The sequence below is a fragment of the Aotus nancymaae genome, unplaced genomic scaffold, assembly GCF_030222135.1.
Source record: "Aotus nancymaae isolate 86718 unplaced genomic scaffold, 86718_ANA_hifiasm-v0.15.2.pri h1tg000022l_1, whole genome shotgun sequence".
NCBI classification, from domain to species: domain Eukaryota; kingdom Metazoa; phylum Chordata; class Mammalia; order Primates; family Aotidae; genus Aotus; species Aotus nancymaae.
This window is the reverse complement of record NW_026988435.1, coordinates 33,633,719-33,648,923: the sequence shown is the minus strand read 5'-3', so window position 1 is coordinate 33,648,923 and position 15,205 is coordinate 33,633,719. Positions and strand designations below refer to the sequence as shown.

Sequence of the window (15,205 nt, the reverse complement as noted above, 5' to 3'; positions counted from 1 at the left end):
TTTAAAATAAGAGGCATGTGACTCTTCCTTTCACTTGAACACACAGAGGCCATTTTAGGGTGATTGGTTAAACTAATTGCAATATTGTTGTGTCTCAGGGAATAGGGAAGCCTGAGGAAAGGGAGAGAGACAGGGGTATGCCATTAGATGGAACAGTCATAACACACACACATTTTATCTCTTAAGTTTGTTGTCTTATTGATATGGGAATGGCCGGGGAAGTGCTGGGTAGAGAAAGGTGGGTCCCTGGCTATGGCTCCACCCCTGGGCCTGTGCCCACGGACCTAGGTGAGGACAGGCATTTCTATTTTTGTGCCCAAATGTTGCATTATTCAAGACCACCGTGGCCTGCCACATCCCCATCCTGTGCCTATAAAAACCCTGAGACCCTAGTGGGCATGCACACAAGCAGCTGGACGTCGAGAGGAACAGACCAGCAGACAAAGACGCAAGTGGCTGGATGTCAGAGGAATGTACTGGTGTAAGAGAACACCAACAGACGCCGGCAGACCTGCAGGCCATCTACCAGCGGAACAATGCCAAGTTTGGCCAGGGCAGTTGGAGGAGAGCCCGGCCGCTGAGCAGTCCCAGCTCCAGGGTAAAACCACCTTCCCACTCCATCTCTCTTCTGGCTCCCCCATATGCTGAGAGCTATTTCCACTCAATAAAACCTTGCACTCATTCTCCAAACCCATGTGTGATCTGATTCTTCTGGTACACCAAGGCAAGAATCTCTGGGATACAGAAAGCCCTCTGTCTTTGAGATAAAGCAGGGGTATAAATGAGCTGACTAACACAAGCTGCCTACAGATGACTAAACTGAACGAGCACCCTGTAATACACACCCACTGGGGCTTCAGCTGTAAACATTCACCTCTAGACTCTGCTGTGGGGTTGGAGCTCCACAACCTGCCCATCTGCTTGTTCCCCCAGAGGTTTGAGCAGCGGGTCACCATAGAATCGAGCCACAACCCCATCGCACACCCTGCAAGTGGGGATAAAAGAACTTTTCCTGTTTCATTATATGGGTGCCGTTCATGGTGCCTCCGAACAATTATAGCAGTAACATTAAACATCACTGATCACAGATCACCGTAACAGATGTAATAATAATTACGAAGTCTGAAATATTGCAAGAGTTAACAAAATGTAACGCAGACACATGAAGTGAGCACACACTATCGGAAAAATGATGCCGATGGTCTTGCTTGACTTAGTGTTACCATAAATCTTTAATTTGTAAAACATGCAGTATCTGCAAAGTGCAATAAAGAAAAACACAATAAAATGTGGTATGCCTGTACTCAATAAAAGAGAAATAAATTTTACTAAATAAATGGAATTGAGCTGGGTGACAGTCCCCAGGATATGCCAATAATATCAAACATGTATTCATTTTTGCTAGTGGAACTCTTTTTAGATAAGCTACTTGTCATCAATCCTCTGATTATCATCATCAAAATTGATTTAGCACAATCTCAATGTCTTAATGACACCTTGTCACAACTCCAGTGCCTATAGAAGTGAGACAACTCAAAAACAAATTCACATTTCCAGATCACACAAAAACAGAAAAATAGCTTCACTCAAAGCTAATAACCTCAGAGGAAGGCAAGAACAACTGCATCTGGGGAAATAAGCAAAGACAAGTGTATAATTGCTACGATAAACTATAACACTTTCGCATCCAAGATATAACGGAATGAAGGGTTGGAAAACATGGATGCTAATGCTCAGATGGTCAAAACACCATGGTTCATTCTTTTCTCCAATTACTTATTATTAAGAGCTGCATAGACACTGTGTAATCCTCCAACTTTTATGTTTTTCTTCTTTTGTTTTTTGTTTGGCTATTTGAATTAATGTTTTGTATAACTGAATTGTGAATAACCAAGAATTAGCCAAAGAAGCAAAATTATTGAGAGAGAGTCTTAGAGAAGAAATGATGTCACATATGACTTATCATATTATAAAATATCTGTTTCTATTTCTCATTAGAAACAGAAAAAGCTGGTAAAATACCATTTCTATATTCCACATAAGAATTTCAAAATATTCTAAAGCTTAACATTTTTTTTTCTATATGCATTACAGTGTCTGAGAAGAGTTACATGATACTTGATTTATTTCATAGAATGTATGTTTAAAAAAGTTATACATTTCCCTCAAAAAAAAATCTCTTTTGGGATAGACCAATGTATCCTTGACTGCAGAAATATACTCTATTTATTCTCAAGAATTGCTCTCAAATACTATACGATTAATACTATAAGATGAATTACTATGAGATTAATACTATAAGATTAAATACTATAAGATGACTAGCTTTACAGTCGTGAATATTGACTAGCATTTGTGGGAACTAATAATGTACTGACTTCAGTCTTTGGTCTGTCCTGTTAAAATTTCATACGTCATCTTAATAAAGATCAGATGGTCTTAAATACAAGTGAAGATTTCATCCAATAGAGAGATTTGACAAGATGTCATGTAATGTTAATTCTAAGTTATTAAGATTCTGACAGAAATTTATAGGATGTGACAGCTGGAAAGGACCTTAGAGAGCTTCTCATCTAAACTCATTATCTTAAAAGATATCCAGAGAGGCAGAGTGACTGGTCCAAATTTTTGCAGTGAATTGATGGAGCCAAGCTGAAAGCCAGATCTCTTCACACTTTGTCTAGTATTCCTCCATGGCTATGCCGTGGTTCTATATGAAACTCCTTGAATGGAGAAGAGGAATGGACGTAAATTAACTTAGGGCATTTGGTATAAGTTTGGTTGATGAGATCAAACTAAGACAAGGATGAGATAAATAAATTGTGGGACCACTGGGATGAAGAGTGTGACTAGGCCAGGCGTGGTGGCTCATGCCTGTAATCCCGGTACTTTATCACTTGAGGTCAGGGATTCAAAACCAGCCTGGGCAGCATAGTGAGACCCCTGTCTCTACAAAATAATTTAAAATAGCCAGGTGTGGTGGTGTGAGCCTGTGGTCCTAGCTATTCAGGAAATCATGGTAGGAAGATAGTTTGAATCTAGGAGTTCGAGGTTGCCAATTTTGTGATCATACCACTGCACTCCAACCTGGGCTACAGAGTGAGACTCTGCCTCTAAAAAAAACAAAGAAAGAGAGTGACTAGTTATTTTATTTTCTTTCACTTTAATGTTTCTAAACAAGCGACTGAGAAGTTTAGCATAGTCATAGGATCAAATATAAAAGACATATAAATTATTCAGTGTTAAAACTACCAAATGCTGAGCTCTTGAGAGATGGAGACAAGTTCTATCATTAATGGGAATAAGTACAATTCAACCTTTAAAGGAATGTGAAAATTAACACATAATTATAAATTAACAACATAATCACAAACATGCAAAAAATAAACTGTGCTTGTTTTCACTTATAATTTTATATCAATCCTAGATTGATGTTATAAAGAGAAGTGTCTTGGTCTGCATGAAGATTTCTAACCTGATCAGTAATAATGGCTGTTATTATTTATCATTCAGCACACGGCAGGTAATCTGGTACCATGTATAATATCTCATTTATTTTAATTTTTAAAATGATAATTCCACGACATAGAAAGCTTATGGAACCTATTCAAAGTTACAGTTTGAGGTTGTAAATATTGGCTTAAAATGCTGGCCTTCTCACTCTAGAATTCTTGTATTTAATTGCTTCCTCATACCAAATGTTGATATTCCACCCTCTGGTGGTTAGGAGGTGCCACTGCAGCTGAAATCATTCCAGAAGAATGATTTGAAGACCAGGAGAGACCAGGAAATTGTTAAACCCTTTAGAAGCAAGAGTATCCAGTTACTGTATGCAATAGGTAACCAGTTCTATCTAGTTCTCAAGAATGCCAGCAAATAAACTACATAATCATTATTTTTCAAATGCTTACAAAGCTAATACTCAGTTTTTAGTAGGCTGCATGTAAACAATTCCAAGGTAACCAGTTGCTCTAGCCTACGTCATTCCATAGGTAACTCCCTCTATAAATCCAGCAACAACTAAAATCTGTGTTTGCTAATTGAATCAAAATTATATACTGAAACATTTATTAATTTGGCACTCACTTAAATAAAATGTGCTAGTTATTGCCTCATTCCAAAGAGAAAATAACTCACTGAGTGGCCTTATTCACAAATGACAAACTTAACATCACCATATAAAATTTGAAGGGACTGCACAAGTACTCACTAATTGACTGCACATTGTGAAATTAATAAGAAGGCTGCTGGCTGGAGACAGTTCTGTAAATTTCAGGCTATATGGTGTCCTGTCTATGCCTACACAATTTGGCAAGAGGACTCTGTGTTGACATTGAAAACTGGTTTCAATTTCCATGTTAAAAACATACCAACACAGCCAGGCATGGTGGCTCACGCCTGTAATCCCAGCACTTTTGGAGGCCATGACGGGTGGATCACCTGAGGTCAGGAGTTCCAGATAAGCGTGGCCAACATGGTGAAATCCTGTCTCTACTAAATATACAAAAATTAGTTGGGTGTGGTGGCACCTGACTGTAATCCTAGCTACTTGAGAGGCTGTGGCAGCAGAATCGCTTGAACCTGGGAGGCAGAGGTTTCAGTGAGCTGAGATCACGCCACCGCACTCCAGCCTGGGCAACAGAGCAAGACTCCATCTCAAAAGAAAAAAAAAAAGAAAAAAGAAAAAGGAAAGAAAAGAAAAAGAAATAGGCCATGGCCAGGTCTTTTAAAATGCTGTAGGATAGGCTAAAGGAAAAGGATCTTATTCTAAGAACAATGAGAATCAATTTGGTATCTTTAAGCAATAAAGTCACAAGCTATAGTGAAGCCTCCTTGCAACAATAAATACAAATATGTGTAAGAGTCAAATGGGTGGCTGTAGGGTTCATGTGGAGGGCACAGTGAGATCTTTAAACGCATAAGTATGGTCATTCAAAATTATAAATGACTTGCATGTGTTAAAAGGTATTGTATACAAGATGAGCGTGCAGCCTATAAAGCTGAATGTATTCAAATGTGCCCTTTTAAATATAATATCCTCAGTCTTTCACATATCGTGGAAGTGTTTCCATAAGAGTTACTGAGAATTGCTGAATGTTCTAGGGCTTCTTCAGAGCTCTGAAAGGGAGTCTAGGATACTGCAATAAAAATACACTTTTATTTTATTGTCATTAGCTGAGCCAAGTATATTATAGAATATGTTACAGAAATTGTGCTGGTCAGTTCTGTGCTATGAGTATGAAACTATGCTAAGTACAATGTACCAATGCAATGAACATAGGAGCTGATCATCTGTCTCCAGTCAGGAAACAGAACACAGAATAGAATAAGATGAAAAACACATCTGAAGCACGTTTCTCATAAAGGAAAATGACCAACCTTTGAGAAGCACAAACACAAGCAAAGACACCACTTCGTAAAGTATAGAGAAAAGGAATTAAATCCATTAGTAATTCAGAAAAGGAAGCAATAACTCCTCAATGGGAAGATGGGGAAAGACTTCAGAAAAAGGAAGCATTTACACTTGACTTTTAAGGAGATGAGGTAAACAAATACTAGGCAAAAGACAAGTGTTTATAGGGCAATGGCCTCCTTCAGTACTATGTGTGAACAGTGAGAGGGAATGTGACCACAGAGTCCTCTCACATTCTGATCCACTGGAGAGAACAAGATCTGAGTGGAATGAGATTGGGCTCAACTGGATCCAATTCTAACTTAAAATGTCTTGAACATCAGATTACCACATTCTGCTACACTGGCAGCTCTCAAAACTAGAGCTGAATGTTAATCAGCGTTCAACTGGCCACTGCCTCATGCATTTCTCATTGTTCACCTACCAATGTACGGAGTCATGGTGGTTAAAAAAAGTGTTAGCTTGGGTGAACAGGTTTAGACTCTTATTTGACCAACCCCACCTTGAATGAGTCATCTTTAGAGCTAACATAAAAGCCATTTTGAAGATTCAAAATGGACTTACATCTTTGTTAATAAGACATAATCTTCATATATAACCAGAGTGCTAATGAGATGTTATCCTTCAAATTAGTTTAAGGAATGAGTTGCAAAGATGTCTTGAGAAGAAACCAACACCCAGGTTTCTGAGTATATAATCGCCCCAGCGGAGAATTTCATTTTCGAACTCAGTATGTTGAGTCCTTACGACCAACTTTAAGAATTTTGGCAATATGCCTCATAGCCACTGCCATTCACTCAGGAGCTTTCACAATGCCCCACCACTCTCTGCCATCATACATGGTGCTAATCCTGTAAGTTTTGAAGATGGATTTTGTTTGCCCAGCAGCTTCCATAGCAGAACCTGGCTCCTGAACAACTTTCAAGAAACCCGCAATGAAACCACCAGCTGCCAAATGACCAATTGTGAACAGGACTTATTCACAGAAGAGAGCTGTGCGCAAAGTACCTGCCTCCCCGGAGTTGTCCAAACAACTTACTCCAATTCCAGGCCCTGTGAAAGGACAGCGTCCCAATCAGAAAGTTCTTCAGCAGGGTCGGCTTATGTTTCTCAGCCCTGCCAATCAGGAAGCATTCAGCAGATGGGGTTTGTAGGCCCAAGCTGCCAACCTGCAAGCCTCGAGGGAAAGTGTTGCCTACCTGAGACATCTGAGTCTAAAAGTTGCCAAACTCTGGAATGTGCGTCTAGCCAATGTCAGCCTCAGAACCCTGAATCCAGTTCCTGTAGACCTCTGGTCAGTGTTGCACCTGAGCCACAACTCCTGGAATCTTCTTCCAGCACTTGTGAACCTACTTGCTGTGTTACTGGTGGTTTTCCATTGCCTAGTAAGTGAATATCTGTAGAGGAGATGGCATATTCTCATTTGGATGAATTTAATTTTGAGATACTTAGGTATTTTGTATTTCTTTAGATACAAAATTTTCTGTGTGTGTTTGTAAGTAAATGAACATGTCTTATTTTACCACTGTCTCCAAAGACAAGATTTTTTGTTGTTGTTGTTCTTTTGGGTATGTCTGGTGGTAACCTGGGGTTGGAAAGCATGCTAACTACTTTAGAACACTAGGATACTATCTGTTATAAAGCAATAAGAGTTGTAGCCAGGAAATAACATGAATACTTAATGGAAACATCACACTTTGACTACTAGTTGTTTTCTTTGGAAATACTTAGCATTGGATCTGGTTTATTAACTAATGTGCTACTAGTATCAGAAATTCATATAATATTGGATTTAAGCAAATCTAAAAGCCTACCTAGTCCTGTGAATTATGTTAAGTTCAACCCTATCAGAGGTTGCCCAAGTAGTTAATAACATCAGAACCACAACTAAAATCTAGGGCTACCCACTGGCCATCTGTATTTTAGCCATTGAATCACAACATTCTTAAATTAACTATAAGATTAAGTCTATTGCTTGAAAAGCATGAGGTAATTTTGAATTTTACCTCCATGGACTTTATAACCACGTAGCAACCAGAAACTTTTAAACAGAAAGAACTGAAGTTTAGCATCTTCACTTCATTTCATTCCTGCTGGTTTTTTTTTCCTGTTTTCATTATCTCTTAAGCATTTTTTGAATTTGGAAAATATTTTCGTATTAAATAAATTTGCTTTGGTAGCAAAATTTGGACTTGGCACAATTATTTTTATTTAATCCTTTTGTGGGTGTTATGTTACAGGGTTTTTGTTTCTTTGTTACATAATGAAAATAGTATAAATATTTTGAAGTAAAGAGAACATACCCTCTTGTTATAATTTTTATGGTGTGAACAAGAAAAGAGTAACTCATAACAGTAATCAACAGAAGATGGAAAATTTACTTATATGAAGATCATAAGACCATAGAGTCAGAATGTGTGAAATTGATTACTTTGATTTAGGTAGCTTAGCTATTCTGAAACTTTGAGTGTGCTCTTAAATGGATCTCTCATTTTTTCAGGGCAAAATAAGGTAGTAGTTGAGAGCATGAGTTTTGAAGGTGGATTTCCTTGAGTTGGAATCTTAGCTTTGCTTGGTGACGGCTGTTTAAATTCCAGGTGTGTAACTGTGTGCAAGTTATTTAACCACTTCAGTTTCTTCAAGTTCAAGACTGAAGTGATAATGATAGCACTACTGTGAGCCTTACAAAGTTAATAAATTAAAGGTGTGAGGCTTAAAAAATTACCATGTATATAGCAGATTTAGCAACTCAGCTACCTCAGAGACTCAGTATGGAGGAGGTAGTGGGGATTTGTAAATAAACCCAGAAACCCATGACAGATTAGGAAAGTCAGTCATCCAACAAAAGAGAGATTAACTGTTTTATATTTTGTAAGATGCAGACAGCATCATCTACTAAGGGAAAGAATTAAGAAACTCAAACCCTATCTAGTTGAGTGGATTGGCAAGTATCTCTGAATCTATGGCAAACCTAATGCTATTGATAATTTATCAGTTAGTTGTGCAGGTGGGTGCCATGGTAATTCTATGAATCGACATGACTGAGCCAAGGGCTACACAGATTAAGCTTTATTTCCGAGTGTGTCTGTGAGAGTTTTCAGGGGAGACAAGCATTTAAATCAGTGTGCTCAGTAGATTGCCCTCTCCAATGTGGATGGGAATCATTCAGTCTATTGAAGGCCTGAATAAAATAAAAGGTCAGGAGAAGAGAAATGTTCCCCTATTTGTTTCCTGCAAGCCTACTTGAGCAAGGACATTGAATTTCTCCTGCCCGTAGACTGGATTTCTACCATTGGTTCCCCTGGTTCTCAGATCTTCACATTTAGATTGGAATTATATCACTGGTTTCCTTAAGTTTCCAGGTTGCACATGGTAGATCATGGGATTTCTTAGCCTCCATTATTGTGTGAGCCAATCATTCATGATAAATTACTCACACTCTCTCTCTTCATACACACACACACACACACATATACACACCCATGTATATATGGTGAGATAAATAAATACACTATATATCTCTATCTATGTATCTATCTACCTACCTTCCTTACTGGTTCTGTTTATGTAGCCCTGAATAATACAGTGGGCTAGACACAGGTCATCCCAATGAGGAAGATTTAAGCCTAAAATCTATAAACCAACACTTACACAGGTGCTCCGTAGGATAGAATTGAGGGAAGTCTGAGAAAAGCCAAACACAATTCAATACCATCAATAGTAACAGAGCCTGTGGCAGCCTCAATAGCAGAACATCCCTGAAGCAAACAACATTGACATAAAGCTTCCATCCACAGCACTGATGGCAGTAACACAGCATTGACAACAGTAAAGACAGACTTTATCTCGTGGCAGCTTCTCAGGATTCTAGTCACAGCCAATCATGTGAACATAGATCAAGTTTATTCACAATGAGGATTTTTACTAATACGATGCCAATTGGGTTGCCCAGAAAAAGCTCAATTCATTTGGACCACTGTTTCTAAAGACAAGATGGAAAACCTAGCTATTCCATGTGCCTTCCAAGTATATGTCACTTTACTGGGTGTAGCTTGCTGGGAAAGCAGGACTTCGGTGAGAACTGGCTCTGTGTGGTATGTGTGTTGTGGGGCAGGGGAGTGCCAGGAGAGAGGGACATGGTGTTAAGTTTCACTTTCTCATCTACTCTGCTCATCATTCTAGACACAACTCGAAGGAGAAGTTAGCTGAAGAAGGGGCCAGTATTTAATCCATCTCAACACGGAGCACATTAGAGCACTCATAAAGAGAAATTATGTGGACTCAGGTACTTTTGATATTGGACTTTTGATACTGAAATATTGAATTCCATATTTATATACAGAGACCTTGGTAGGAAATTTAGTGTAAGGAAAAGATCATGAGTCTTAAAGTATGACTAGACCTTCCTCAATTCCAAATTCTGTCCATTAAAAGCTACGTGCCCTGGGATTCTGGGATAAATTAACATTCTTATTTTTTTTTTAATTTGAGACAGTCTCACTTTACTGCTCAGGCTGGAGGGCAGTAGTGTGATGCTGGTTCACTGAAACCTCTGCCCCCCAGATTCAAGCAATTCTCGTGCCTCAGCCTCCCAAGTAGCTGGGATTATAGGCAAGCACCACCACACCTGGTTAATTTTTTGTAGAGGTGGGGTTTTACCATGTTGGCCAGGCTGGTCTTGAACTCCTGACCTCAAGTGATCCACCTGCCTCGGCCTTCCAAAGTGCTGGGATTACAGGCATGAGCCACCGTATCTGGCCCAAATTAACATTTCTGAGACTCAGTTCCATCATTGCAAAATGGAGATAATAATATTAAAGTCATTGGTGATTATCACAACTAAATGGCATGATTCCAATTAAATACTTAGTGGAGTGTTTGGCACATAATAAGAGCACATTATATGCTAGGTATCATTTGATAATTCATCCTATATTTTTCTCTTGACCTCAATTTCAGTTTGTTTTTATGATTGTCTATAATGCATTTGAACTCCAAGGCAGAGACCAAGAAAATCCTTCCATTCCATGTAAAAAGGATATAAGCAGTATGGGACATAACCAGGATATTCCATGCAGGACTCACTTTCAAGCAATGTCAAAACGTACCGGTGGGTATATGCATGGTACAGAGCATTCTTCATCGACCAAGGGACTTCTTCCTACCTAAACAGAATGGTAGGATTTGTGCATTGGTATCCTAGACACTTCAAGACATTGGTTTAACCATGTTTTTCTCCTGGAAGTCAAGCATGACTATCAAGAATGTTTTCTTGCCTACACCATACTAAGTCAAGAGCCATAAAATAGCTCTTATTAATTAGGTGCTTATGATTTACCTAACACTTTGTACATATTTTATCATTTTAAACTCAAATAACTCAATAGTATAAGTAAGATTAGTAAATTCCCCCCTTTTCCAGTGAGGACAAAGGCACAAATTTGTTCTGTGGTGGACAAGACTTTGTTCCATGTTAGATGGTATTTACTCATATATTTCTTTAAGCCATGATATCCTTCCCTAATTCTACTTCCTCTTTCTACTTTCAAGAGTCTTACTTACTCCCTACTCTTTAATTTAAGTAACTTTTCCAATATGGGAAGTAAATGGTGAAACAAGGATTTTAACCCATGAGTCTTTAAAGCTTGAGCATAACCCTTGACTACCTTAATTATGCTTTACTTATGTTATACTTCTAGTCATTAGAATAGTTTCAAATGTGGGAGAAATATCTGTGCTATGTGAAGAACCAGTACAAATAATTTGATTTAAAATGATTGGTCTGGTTATATTGTATTGTAAGACTGCAGAGCAAACACCCAGAGAATGAAGTGTTGTTGACTGGATGGCTCATTTGTAACTCAAAAATAAATTTAATAAAGGAAATAAACATATTTTCATTAGAGCTTGTAAAATATTATGCACTTGAAACATCTTAGAAAAGAACAAATGCTAACTTTAAGTTGTGTAATCAATAGAGTCTAGATGCTAGGAAAGGGATTTAGACGGCGTGGAGTCAGACTCCTCTACAATGTATTATTGTCTTAATGTTAGTACTTTCATTTTCCATGTCATTTAGTCCTTATTCTGTTTTAGTTAAATAATATTTCTTTCCAAAATTTTGAGCTCATTGTAGACACTAACGGGATAAGAGGATAGGACTTTGCTCCATGTTAGATGAGTATCACTCATCTCTCTCTTGAAGCCACAATATCCTTCCTTAGTTGTGCTTCTCTTTTCTACTTCCAGGAGTCTTACTTATTTCCTCAGTTTGAAATTCTTTTACCTAGAGAGTTGTCCTAGAATCTTCCACTTGGACTCAAATAATAGTTAATTGAAAAAATTGTTAAGAAAGAGACAGCAAATATAATTGATAAATCAAATTCTGGTTATATCGGAGATATGGCTTTGATGAAGTATAAAATGCACCATAGGTAGATAGGTACAAATACACTAAACATCTAAAGTTGAATCTAAAAATATATGTATACAAAACTTTTTATAGTTGTCTAAGGATAAGTTATTTGCCTGACTTTATACATAACTTTCTCTAACTTTATGGAAACAAAGTCACTAATGGGATTCAAAGAGAGTTGTCCCTTGGATCCCAACTAATGTAGTTGTATCCATACTTAAGAACAAAGAAATCTTGAGGGTAAATTTCAGAAAATTGTTAAGCCAATTTCTATTCTTCCATTACTCAATAGTATGGGGGTCACTGGCCCTGAAGGAGTTTAGTAACTACTAATTGACAAAGAGTAAAAGAAGACTGAAAATCAAAGAGAAAGCTGAGAATAGCATTGCCCTTAGCATTGCAGTGCCTTGTCACTATTACTTCATGGACAGTTGCATGCTCCTTACCCAAATTGATTGTGCAGAGTAAAACACCAGGATTAAAAAGTCTCCTTTCACTATAAACCATGCCAAAGAGTTATTAGACATTGTTCGTATTTCCCACATGGCATGAGCTAATTCACTTTCACACTCTATATCTAAGGAAACCAATCTAATAATGCAGTTGAGATTCTCAGGAACAAAGCACCTTCCTCTAGACCTCATATTTTATTAAATTAAACTGCAGGACTAGTAAAACAAATACATTTTAAATTTTAGTTCTGTTGATATTCACAAAGGTTTGTGTAATTACAGGTGTACTTACCAGATTAAAGTTAGAATATATATTACCACTGAAATAAATACATTTTTTCTTAGAAAACAGAAACAAGGTTCAATGTAGTTCTTTCATTTTTCAAGTCTATATTTATTTATCGTGTTACTTAAAATGGACCTGATCCCAGATTCCCATCTCCCTGAGGCTACAGCTGATGGTGGTTTGGTCCCCAGGAGTCTGGTTTAATTTCCTGCAGTGAATGATGGTGGAGATCAAACCATTGCTCTTGAGAAAGTCCTGGGGGGGCTCCTAATGCAAGGTCAGTGCTCCAGGGCCCTGAGGCTATGAATGAAATGCTAGGCAATAAAAAAAAAAAAAAAATTCTACACTCTGAGCCATTGAGCTTTCCTTGAGGACAAACATCAGCCCAAGCTATGTTTTGCTCTGAAAGATGCCTAGTCAGAGTTAAATGTTTCCCGAACTTCCATCAGATATCTGAGGGAAATGCTGTGGCCTTTGTATTTATGGCAAAGACCAGCTGACCATTTTTGCATGGTTTCTTCTGATGCTGCCTCATTTCTATCACAGTTATGTTTTCACAGAATCACAGTCATGTCTAAATGTGTAAGAGATCTTTAGTGAATTTACTTATTCTGCAGTTGAGCAAATACATCTGCTGAGGTTAAGTGAGTTCTTTAATTTCATATGGCTCATTACCAGCAAAGTCAGTGCTAGAAATCAACCCTTGTGATGCTCATGCTAGAGCCCCATTGATCATACCCTGAAGTATCTCTCATGAGAAGTTTACTAAAATAATTTAAATGTATGAAGCACAATAATTTTAGTGAGCACTATATGTACCTAAAAGTCACACTTAACACATATAAAAGTCTTCATTAGGTCATAACTGTAACCTATCTTAAATTATTATTCCAACTGTAATAAATATTCATCTATCCACAGAATTTTAAATAAATTTTGATAAAACTTGAAATACTGTTTTTCTATATGCATGATTTGTTAAACAGTAAATAAGACCACCATTCTCTTGCTTTAAAGATTCACTGAGTACTTTTTTCATAGTAATGAGTAGCCATTTTCCCTGACATCTAAATTATTGAACTATGTTCATAACCATATTTGAAATAATGAGTCAGAATAAAACCTACACTGGATTCTAGTTGTTATTACTAAAAAATTCTAGAAGCTACAGCAAGGAAGGAGAAATAGCACTAAGTAAGCGCGAGTCCTTTACCTAGAATCGAAACTAAGGTCATCTTGTCTTTCAATAATTGCTCAGCTGAAAACCACAGCTGTCATTCCCTCAGGGGTTATTGCCATGGGACTGTCATCCCCTCTAATAGCCTTTTTTCACATGACCCTCAGAGATGTCCTCTGCTAAGACAGGAGCAGCTATGGCAGAATCCAGCTCCTGAACTACTGCCAAGAAACCGGAGTGGACCCACCAGCTGCCGACAGCATGCCACGTACTCAGCTCTTGTGAAACCGCTCCCTGTACTCCTCTGCTTGTGATGTGTCCAGAACTTGCCATACAATCAATCTCTGCCTTTTTCATCCTAAATCTTCACTTCCTTTCACCAAGCAATCTGCACTCAATGTTTTGGACTACATGGACAGCAGTGACTGTCCCAGGAGTCACAAGTCTTAGAGCTGTTAATCCCTGGGCTGCCTCTTGGATCTCACTCGTGGTTGGGATTTAGCAGCTGCTGCCCTCTTGTGTACCATCTTCACTTGTTAACAAATGATGAGCTATATAATCAACAGCTTTTGCCCCTGACTTGCACATTGTATATATACACATATTGTATAGCTATGCATATTGTATGTGTATTGTATACCTATACATATTATATACAATATGACAGTCAGAGGCAAAAGCTGTTGCTTGTATAGCTCATGGGGGTATATTGAGTACTCTCTTATGGTTATCAATTCCTAAATAAATTATCCAGACATTTCTAGCTAGCATAGTTGGGGAGAATGAGCAGTCTCGTGGAAGACTATGTTATATGGCTGAATTGCTTTAAAAAATATTTGACAGACCTATTTATTGCTCTATTATTCTGTGAGAAGACTGTTTATTAATTTAACCATGGTTCACATCTTTTTCCTCTTCCTTGTCAGCTTTTTCTTTTAATGCCTTATAAGCCTTTAAGATGTATTTCAATATAGTATCAAGTTACTTTCTTTATCTTCTAATAGCTTCAATTAATCTCTACTAGTTATTGCTACATAAATTGCCCATAATTCTTTCAATATTATTATTATGTCAACTAAAATGTCTGTGCCTTATTAAAAGATCATCAAAGCAGTAGAGTTGGTGATTATGATGACATTGCAGTGCCACAATTTCAATTACAAAACAGAAATCTGTGGAAGGGGCATTGGGAACTGTGAAAAGTCAGGTATTTTACCCTATTCGTATCCTAACAAGTTAACCTGTCATAGTTTTGGGATTGCTGGCGGAAGACACAGGAAGCCATTAGAGACAAAGATCTTTATTATTCATGGCAATAGCAGAAGCCAGAGTGTTAGCATTGACACCAGATCCCTGAGCTCCAGTTCCCACAGAGCCAATTGACACCTGCATATGCAGCAAGTTGTTTCACAGGAGAGGAATGTTGAGTTTAGGAACCCTGGATCACAGACATGATAATGAA

At 37.9% G+C, this 15,205-nt stretch overlaps 1 protein-coding gene across 1 annotated transcript; it reads left to right on the top strand.

Annotated features, from left to right (window-relative positions):
• The first annotated feature begins 6,160 nt into the window (after nt 1-6,160).
• Nucleotides 6,161-6,836, top strand: LOC105713817 (keratin-associated protein 27-1). The gene has a single exon (XM_012447609.2). It carries the CDS (start codon nt 6,186-6,188, stop codon nt 6,804-6,806), a length of 621 nt encoding a protein of 206 aa, XP_012303032.2. The 5' UTR covers nt 6,161-6,185; the 3' UTR covers nt 6,807-6,836.
• The last annotated feature ends 8,369 nt before the right edge of the window (nt 6,837-15,205 follow it).

What these genes read in the sequence shown, in the direction of transcription:
- LOC105713817 (XM_012447609.2), top strand. Translation starts at nt 6,186, where the DNA reads ATGCCTCATAGCCACTGCCATTCACTCAGGAGCTTTCACAATGCCCCA.